At 44.0% G+C, this 10,278-nt stretch overlaps 1 protein-coding gene across 2 annotated transcripts; it reads left to right on the top strand.

Moving 5' to 3' along the window:
* Positions 1 to 5,020: 5,020 nt before the first annotated feature.
* On the top strand, positions 5,021 to 9,613 carry LOC148867068 (putative galacturonosyltransferase 15). Of its 2 annotated transcripts, none has more exons than XM_088974623.1 (7): positions 5,021 to 5,314; positions 5,400 to 5,887; positions 6,071 to 6,126; positions 6,602 to 6,778; positions 7,853 to 8,443; positions 8,535 to 8,855; positions 9,114 to 9,613. In XM_088974623.1, exons 2-7 carry the CDS (start codon positions 5,662 to 5,664, stop codon positions 9,396 to 9,398), a joined length of 1,656 nt encoding a protein of 551 aa, XP_088830749.1. In that variant the 5' UTR covers positions 5,021 to 5,314; positions 5,400 to 5,661; the 3' UTR covers positions 9,399 to 9,613. The 2 variants fall into 2 exon arrangements, with proteins under 2 accessions (XP_088830749.1, XP_088830748.1); XM_088974622.1 differs by having other exon boundaries at positions 5,145 to 5,314; positions 6,068 to 6,126.
* Positions 9,614 to 10,278: the final 665 nt, after the last annotated feature.

The following is a 10,278-nucleotide window of genomic DNA, read 5'->3' as shown; positions in this document are numbered from 1 at the left end:
ACAAGTCCAGCCTCAGGTCCACCATGTGTTTCACCACAACTCCCATGGCCTCAGTATCTCTCCGAGACCTCACCAACCTGGCCTGTGCAGTGTGAGTAGCCACCTCAGCAGCGCGAGAAGCCACCTCAGCAGCTCGAGAAGCTGCCTCGGTAGCACGGGAAGCCTCTTCGGTAGCTCGTGCCTGCCTCGAGCTCCTTTCCACTTAAGCCGCCAAGGCATGGATAAAAGAATTCACCTACCAAAAAGAAAAATAGCAAATGAATGATAACAAGAAAGATGAAAGCAAAGAGCCCGGCAAAGAAGTTGCTGACTTACCACCATGGCATGAGTGGCAGCACGACAAGCCACCTGGTTCAAAGGAAGATCGGTCCATGCCGCAATTTCCTCGGGGTAAATGGCCTCCCTACTCTTCTGAAGAGCGTGGTTCGACGACAACACGCTCTTGAACTTGCCTTGGGTTCCCGAGCCTAAGGGCCCAGTTCGCGTATAAGCAAACCCAGAGTAAGCGGGAGCCCCCGTGTAAGTAGCCTTAGCATAAGGGGCCCCTGCCGCTTCTTGCATTGGAGGGGCCATCTCGAGCTCCATGGGCGGATCCACTGACGGGTAGTCTGGTACCTCGGGCTCCACATCTCGGGGCAGCTCGACACGAGTCCGTTTGGCGACTCGCTTCCTCCTCTTCATGGCTTGAAACAGGTTCCCACCATGAGTCTTCTCTGAGTCCACCACACCTGCAAAAGAGCTCGACATCAAGGAAAATGAAAGAACAGAGCAAAACCAAAGACAACCTCTGAATAAGGAACCTACCCAAACTTAGACCGGCTGCGATGAGCTTGGCCTCCGTCAGATACTGATGGCATTTTAGCCCAAGCCGTGCACATTGCCGGAGGCCCTTCTTCGTCTCCTTGTCAAGCGTAACACCAGCATCAAAGGCAACCACCCCCCACCTGGTTTGGAACGGCCACCCTAATGCACTTCGCACCCCGAAGTAGTCTCGTTTCCACGTCGGCACGTTGTTGGGAAGATCGTGTAAAAGCTTAAAACTCGGGTGATGAGACAGGTAATACGCCGACCTACGCCCGGGAAGGGGACCCGCTTGCTTCTTAAGCATTAGAATGGAAGAAAAAATCTATAAGTCTAAGGGCAAGATTTGTTCGCAAAATAGGGAGATTGTCCCCACCAAGTTACAAATAAAATTTGGGTAAAGCTGGCCGATAGTAACTCCGAAGTGGTTCATGACCTCGACTATAAGGGGGTGAAAAGGCAGGCGCAAACCTGCAGTGAGCTGCTCCCGGAATATCATGATCTCATCAGGACCGTGTTCCCAAGGGAAACTGCCCGAAGGTATAAAATAGGTATACTCCCCAGGCAAGTTGAACTGGGTAATAAGGGAATGAAGCCCCTCAGGCGTCATGGTCAAGGGCCCAAACCTATCCAATGTCTGACCTTGACGGGAGGAGGACGCCAAACCACCCGAGGTGACTCGACCTATTGGTTCAAACTCTTCCTCGAGTTCCACCTCTGGTTCACTAGGACTGTCGGGGGATGCAACTCGGTTCATAGAACCTGCATCTGACCCCCTTGAAGAACTGTCTGAGCTATCCGAGCTAGACATCGAAAGGAGAAGGATCCCAAGAAAGTACTCACCCGAAAAAAAGCAAACGAACTACGGGAACGTGAACGCGAGCTAAAGGCTTGAATGTGAGCTGAAGGCTTGAATGTGAGCTGAAACTTGGATGCGTTCTCAAGGAGCAAAACGCGGGATAATGACAGCAATTGGGGTCCCCCACTATTTATACCCACAGTAACCGAGAATCAACGGTTCTGATCAAAGCAAATCCATTGACCCGCAGTCGCGTTGACCGCACGTCTCTTGAGACCAAGACGTGACTGGCTACACGTCTTTTGAAACTGAAAAGGGTGCCAATGCACGTCTCCTCGCATTAAAGGCGGCAGCGACACATTTTTTGAATTTGAAAATATGCACGCTGTCACTTCCCCATGGCGCACTTTTTGAATTTTTGAAATAAATGCACGCTATCACGTCTATCAGCATTTGTAAACAGATTGGCGTGTTTCCCATCTTTTCGGTGCTCGAGAAACTCGAAAAAAATCCTGATGAACACGCATTTCACGCTAGCAGTCAACTAGTTCAGAGTACGGGACAAATCCACTCGCCACCTCGCAAAATCCCCATGCCAGGGCAAGTCCCTTAGCGCAAGGAGTGGGGGGCAATTGATGAAGGAAGATTTGGCCCGACCTCGTAACCACTTAACATGTGGAAAGGCAATATCTCGGCACAACAATACACCCAAGGCGCGAACTTTGAAAAGAAGAACCCACGGTCTGAACTCCCCACAAGGAGCACGAGCTCTCCCTTGGACCCCGAGCCTTACAAAAGGCAACAACCTGAACTGGCCCGCCCTATGGTAGTTCAGACCACATCTCTGTCCAAACTCAAGACTTCACCTCGCACACCACTCCAGCACTTCGCCTTCAGGACGTCGAACTGGACAACCGCACCGTACCTGACACCGAAGGAGTCCATATCTCAAGGCAGTGCACCTGACTGACTTGAGACCTGACGCTTGACAGTCGCATTCCAATGGCCACTTACCACCGCCACCTGCCACCGCCATCTCCAGTCACAGAGACAGCTCCAACAAGGAGAGCGGTGGCGGTTCTGCCCCAACAGAGGTGAGGACACCCGAACTGACAGAAGTGCAAGTAATCATACCTGACCTGACAGAAGCTTAGGAGTGAGTGCGCGAAGTGGTTATAAAAGGCTCTCTACCCCCAAGAACGAGGTATGTAAACTTTGTGCCATCTGGTTTATCATCTTGCCTTTGAGGATATTAACTTGAGCTTCGGAGCATTTTCACTGGGTCCCTCCCCGGAGATACTCGCTTTCTTCCCCATTTCAGGCACCTTCTGCTCCAGCCAAAGGCAAGATCGTTGACAGATAGGACCGGCTGGATTGCACACCATCACAATCCAATCCAATAAAAATTCATTATGGATGGATAAGGTTCAATCCAATCCAATAAATACTTTGGATCATTAAGTTTGAACTGGTCCAATTCAATCTCTCTTCTTGGTCTGTCCAATCCGTCCAAATTAATTTTGGTTTGGATGGGGTCCAATCCAAAACCGGTCCATTGACTCTCCCCTACTTCCTAATATATCTATTTTTGAATTATCAAACTGGAAAAAAAATTAAAAAGGTATTTCAATTGTTGAAAACTCTGAATTACATATTCACATTATATATTGATACTTTGAAATATGAACTAAATATGGTATTGAAAACAAAATTTACACTAAAAATTGATGAAGTATAACATATGAAACAATACCCTTTATCTACCAGTATCATAGGACCTAGTTTGTTTGGTCTTGCTTTAAGGAACTAAATCCCATCCTCTTGTCGATGTTTGGCGAGAACCCAAAGATAGACATTATATAGATGTTTGGTATCGTACTGTTGTATGTCTATTGTGATTCTGTTTGTTTGACACACAGAATTGCTATATTGATGTCTATTGTGGAAATCACTTTTAAGGATTTTTTTTTTTATCTCGATTTATGTGAAACTTAGGGCTCATTAGTTTTGTGGGAATATGGGTTTGGAATCAGAGCCGGAATGACCCATTCCCAATTCAACTGTTTGGTTGGCGGAATTGAAATCCTATTCCAATTTCATTCCTTGATTTGAGGGAATGATCATTCTCTCCCCTCCCTTGAGAATAAAATCCCATTCCAACTTATTCTGAGTTAATTCAAATTTAATTTTTGTATGATGAGAATAGATCATTCCAATTTTAATTTCAAAGAATTTTGATTATAATTTCGACTGTAAACCAAAGGACCTTTACTTTTAGATCCATCATCTTGACATTTCCATATTGTTGTGTCTGTTTTTGTCTACGTGACACCTAGTGACACCTAATTACATTTATGTATAATAAAACACAATAAACAATTGCTGCACTTCATGTCAAGGTTGTTTTCTCTCAATTTCCAATGCAGAAATGCAACCAACATCGTCTAAATTGGTGTTTGAGATTGATGCTCTTTCCTTAGAAAACAGTTTCACATCATAAATCTATTTTCTAAGAAAACGCTTGTTGCTTGATTAGCCATTTTTTTTTTAAATTAGGAAAGGTGTGCTCTCAAAAATGCTGATGTGGCATTGAAAAATGTATATGTACCAATAATAGCAATGGTATCAAATAAAAAACATGAGAAAATATTTTCTCAGCACCATTTTCTAAAAAACACTTTCCAGAAAACGACATCAATCCCAGACACCGCCTAAATAACCTAGGCACTAATCGTGAACCAGCAACCCGATGGGCTTCCGGGGACCCATCTTTTGATGATTGTTATCGGCTGCACAATTGAACCATTGATTAAATCTGTATAAACCCGTTTCATGTCCGTTGCGATTCTGATTTCTGACAGCCTTGTTTGTTGGTTGTTACCCAATACCCAGTCGATGCCTGAACAATATGGTTGCTGAGTTAGATTTGGGCCTCGGGGAAATTCCAGAGTGGGCTTCATTGGTTGAACGGTCCAAAAACAGTACCATCCAATCATGATAATTTCCCCCTGATATTTATACATGTTGGCCATTTTGGAAGAATTTAATTAGATTGTACGGTCGTGATCATCCCAAATTGGCCCCACCCTATCTGTCCCTACATGAAAGTACGGGTCAAACGCGTTACTAAAATCCAAGGTGGGCCTCCAAGCCCTCAAAAGTCCATCTTCCACGTAAGCCCACTTACAACTCTCAAAATCGTCAATCCCCAAATTCCCATAAACAGCAAACGATTACAACCTACGTACCCCTGGTCGGGTAACGGTGTCATTTCCTTTGAACACGTGGGCCCACAGAAAGGTGTGTTCAGGGACACGGCATCACATGCATGTGGGCCACGTGTCAATATCCGAAAATTATAGAAGTTGACATTAGTGTAACATGCTAGGGTCTAAAAGGCTAGAAAGCTCGTCTCCAGATGTCACCAATTGGGAACTGTCGGTGAGAAACTAGGTCAGAGTCGTAATTTCGGGGGACAACCAGGGGCAATTGTAGTCACCATGGTTTCTGCATCAAAGCATACATAATCATGGCGTCTTCAATCTTTTTCTCCCCGCGGCTTTGAACGCGGCAATGGTTTCGGGTTTCACTTTTCTTTCGGGAAAAAGACTTTGTTTTGGATTCGCCAATCGGGATTTGATTTCTCCGCAAATTAAAAAGACTGCAATCTTTCTTGAATCGGACAATTCGAAGCAATGGCGGAAACAGCTTCAAGTAAGTAAATTCAAATCCTTCGTTCTTCTCTTTCTTTTGTTTAGGTTTGCAGTTTTGACTGAGAAGTAAGTGTACGGATTTGCAGAGTAGAAGATGTTGAGTGCGGAATCTGGAGGGACTAATGGAGAGAAGGTCTGAAGGATTGAGCTTTGGGAACTAGATTCCAACTGGAGATGAAATTCTTGTACAGGAAGAAGAAGCGGAAAACTGAGCCAGAGATCAGAAGGGAAAAGGAGGAAGAAGAAGGAGGAGGAGGAAGAGGAGGAGATTGTTCGATTGGGTGAAATTAAAGAGATCTGCAGAGGTTTAGGTAGTGAAGAGTAAATAAGAGGAATAGAAGGGAGAAGATGCAATTTCATGCTTCGACGGGGACGAAGAGAGTGACTATATCGAATGGAGGCGGAGCAGGAGGGAGCTGCTTCTGGGAAGTGATGAAGGTGAAAGGATCAACGCGCCGATTTTCTTACCGTTCCGTTTTACCGACGGTGATACTTCTGGGGGTTATTTTACCCTTTCTCTACATCCGAACTGCATTCCTTGCTCTGGATTCCACCTCGTTCTGTTCTTCTCTCGGTAAATTAATTCTTTCCCTCTTTTCAATTTCAATATCAATGCTACTAAACTACGAGCTCTGCAACTCTTGCATTTCTTCGCCCTACGGACATGGTGCAACCTCCGAGAGCTGCATAAGCTCAGCTGTTTACTAGAATTTGGTTTAATTTTTAACCTCGGCGTTGGTGTCTGGTGGTGCAGCAGATTGTATAAGGTGGAGGTTGGGACCTACGCTATTCGGCGGGAGAGAATCTTCATCGGTAATTTCCTTCTCTAATGACCAAAATGCCATCAAATCCTTCCAAACACCTGAATTGGTGAGCTGGTTTAGCAAAGGCGTTTTAGTCTTTCAGAAATTGAGACTGATTTCAAACTCTATGCTCTTGGTTGGTTACTATGAAGAGGCCACGTGGCAAGTTGTGTTCTAATTTCTAAGCGGATTATAATAGTAACCACTAACCTCGTAGGACTTGACTGGTCATCGGCCGATCAGCGTATAGATAGAAGAAATATAAAACTAACTTTAATCTGCCGACGATTTGGCACTTTCTACGTAACGTAATAAATGCTAGTACAGCTTTTCTGAGTTCTGACACATTTTGGTCTCTAAAACTTCATTTTCTTTACGTCGACACGGATCGGATCGAAGAATAGACGTTACTGAAAAACTTATCCTCTTTACAGGATAAGAGGAACCGTTGAAGTAACGTGGGGTTCTGTTCATGTGATGTACAGGAGCTCAGGGAAGAGCTGTTGACAGCGTTGATTGAAGCAAGAGATGGGGGAGGAAGAGGAGGAGCAGGAGGAGGAGGAGGGATGCAAGGTGGGTCTGTATCATTCAACGAGCTGGTGATGGAAATGACGTCAAAAAGACCAGACATCAAGGGCTTTGCCTTCAAAACCAAGCTCATGGTCAGTAGTACTGACACTTCTTTGCTCTTGTTTTGATTTGCTACCATGCTTTATCTTGTTTGTATAATCCATAGACCATAGTTAGGGTCTTAGGTTTCTAGAATTGATCTAGATTCACAGAAATTGTCATCAGGCCAACTTGGCATCTGGAAAGAAAAGGAGCGCTAGTGGGTGGGCTTGTATTGTTGATGAAATAATTGGATTTGCATGAGAGGGGCATGTGCAAGAAGTGCCCGGCCCCATCTCTTTCTCTCTTATCCTGTCTTTTGTTTTTATTTACAGAGATAGTTGAGCCCGAGGTTGGGTCGCTGTCCATTTCCCTACCCTTCCCTAGGTGCGTTAATTTTGGTCCCATTTTAGGCATCATCTTCTGCACAAATGATAGCTAACCATTTATTTTTTACTTTATCAGAAACAATAAATCCGTTTGTTGAATTACTAATCTACACTCATGTGGTCAATGATGGTTTAGAAAGGATAGAATTCTGTAGAGTCTATATGCCATTCGTTGCTCATTCCTTTAATTACTTGCTTGTCATTTGATGTGACAACCCAAAAGGCAGATTGATTTACTACAACATCGCTTCAATTGGTATGGCTTTTGGTTTGATTAATTAATTGAGGGTTGGTTCGATCTAACTTGTAAGCATGATAGCTGGCTAACATCGTGACATCCAACATACAATTAAGGCCCTTTAAGCCAATCGGTGGGCCACCATGGTTGGAGAGATTGATTGCCATGTCGGAGTCAACAAAGTATCACTCGTTTGTGGATAGACCGAGGGGAGTTGATCATTAATGGTGCTTAGTGGGGGGAGAGTGAATACTCTTTGGTCTTATTATAACTAAGACAGACAGAAAGATTGATTCTCTAGGTGATCCCATCCATCTATTAGATGTTGTCTACCTTGTGATGCATATATTTGCTTCTTTTACATGTTTTATATTCCTTTAGTGCGGCACTGATGCTTTGACAGTGTCGCGTTGTGCAATATAGTAACTACTATCTTTAATTGCACTTTCCTTTCCTTTCTCATATTATCAAACACCAACCTTGTTAGTCCTGTACTGCAGCTGATGAAAATGGAGCGCAAGGTCCAACTAGCCAGACATGAGGAATTGATTTACTGGCATTTTGCTTCATATGGGATCCCCAGAAGCATTCATTGCCTGTGCCTAAAGCTTGCTGAAGAATACTCTATTAATGCTTTGGCCCGAGCTCCACTGCCACCACCAGAGTTGGTGTCTTGTCTTGCTGACTATTCATACTTACACATTGTTCTCCTAACTGACAACATTCTGGCTGCCTCTGTTGCCGTATCCTCGGCTATCAAAAACTCGGCCCATCCAGAAAAATTTGTGTTTCACTTGGTCACTGATAAGAAGATTTACGCACCAATGCATGCGTGGTTTGCACTCAATCCTGTAGCTCCAGCAGTGATTGAGGTCAAGGGGTTGCACCAGTTCGTCTGGCCTCATGAAGTAAATGTTGGAGTAGAAGAGATGTTGGAGATACATCGCTCAACTCGGAGCCGTTACTATTATAACAGCCTAAGAGAAGGAAGACGCAAGGAGTTTGAGGAAGGAGAGTTGACCAGAAGATTAGATGCCTCGAGACCCAGCAGCTTTTCCCTCTTGAATCATCTGAGGATTTATCTTCCCGAGGTGAACAAATATACTTATTCACTTTTTTTTCTTCGTTACTTGTGCATTTACAATTAGTGATTGATGGAACTTTGAATCCCATTGTCTTCAGCTGTTTCCAGAGCTTAAGAAGATAATATTCTTGGATGACGACGTTGTAGTACAACGTGATTTATCACCTTTGTGGGAACTGGACCTCAACGGGAAAGTTATTGGTGCAGTTGTTAACTCGTCAAGTGGAGAGGGAGAAAGTGAGAGAAACCACTGTTCTCCAGGAAGGAGATATGGGGATTTCTTGAATTTCTCAAATCCATTGATATATTCAGAGTTCGAATTTGATCATTGCGCATGGTTGTATGGCATGAATGTGTTTGATCTCCAAGCATGGAGGGGGACCAGCATCACAGAAAAATACCACCACTGGCTTAAACTTGTAAGTAATGGATTGAGAAACTACTCATGGCTCGGTTTAATCATCAGTTTGTGAAATGAAACTGTCCATGTCCATGATTAGCATGCTTTAATTTGTTCCTTGTAGCAATAAGACTGATTTGCTTAATATCAATGACCAAACCTGCAAAACAATAACATCATTCATGTCTGTGGAGTCGTCTCACAAGTTAATTTACTCTGCAACTCTAAAACATGTATGCATTACCTCTGTGTTAATTTGTTTTGTATCACTGGACAGAACCTCGATTCGGGCTTCACACTTTGGCGTCCAGGAGCGCTTCCACCTGCCTTAGTTGCTTTCCAAGGTCATGTGCAACCGATTGATCCTTCATGGCACATGGCTGGATTGGGTCAGCAACCATTTGAAGTCGGATTGAGAATGTTGGAGGATGCTTCTGTCATACACTTCAGTGGCCCTGCAAAACCGTGGCTGGATATAGGATCACCAGAGCTGCGGAATATGTGGAATATATACCTTAATTTTTCTAGTGACTTCATAAGAGACTGTAAAATTATAGAGTGAAGAGAGCAAAGCTCTCCTCCTTTCTTACATGTGTATATTGAGCAAAGCCGGAGGTGCAATATGATCAGAGGGAAGAAGGTTTTGCATTCAGTCTCTGCTCAAATGTACCTTTGGTGATGAGAGTTTATTTTTGCTCATACTGTATGTATTATATGGTAGATACTATATTTAGGTACCAAGGATTAATTATAGAAGTAAATTAGAATTTATACTCAGCTCATTTGCACCCCCATGCATTTACACTGGTGCAAATGAAAATTACACTGCAAACAAACAGAGCCTGAAGTTCTCTTTGGGATTTATTAGTAAAGTTTTTGTATGATCTCAGTAAAGCTTTTGGGAAGACAGTTGGTGGGGAAATCTTTATTGATAAAAGAAAAAAAAAAAAAAAGAACATTTGGAGGACCCATAGCTACCCTCCGAGAATTTGAATCAACAAGCACGAATGGCGGACTAACTCGGGTGGGAAGGCCTCAAGGAGCCAAAAACAAACTACTCCTATTCAGTATCACAGTACTTGGCAAAAAAATCAGCCCCTCTATAAATATACATGCACAAAACGGATCTCCTCAAACCAGTTTTTTAGAAACATGATCACAAAAAGCTGCCACCAAGCCACACATGGCAAAACAACAACAAGGGGCGGAGGCAGGATAAATGGGTGGGTAGGTGGGGAGAGGGGGGATGAGGGGGAGGGGTTGCTCCGCCAAGGCCTCCCCCTAGCTCCGTCCCTAAGAACAACCAATTGCTTAAATGGTAACCTTTGATGGGACTGGGATTTCAGACTATTTTTTTCCCCAGCTTCATGGGGCTACACAGCAACTCGGTATGGGCTTCCCCCATCCCCTTAACCCCCAAACCTTGCAGCGGGATTTTATCC

The sequence above is a fragment of the Nelumbo lutea genome, chromosome 3, assembly GCF_056320005.1.
Source record: "Nelumbo lutea isolate HS-2025 chromosome 3, American lotus-T2T, whole genome shotgun sequence".
Lineage (NCBI taxonomy): Eukaryota > Viridiplantae > Streptophyta > Magnoliopsida > Proteales > Nelumbonaceae > Nelumbo > Nelumbo lutea.
This window is presented reverse-complemented; position numbering and strand designations above follow the sequence as displayed.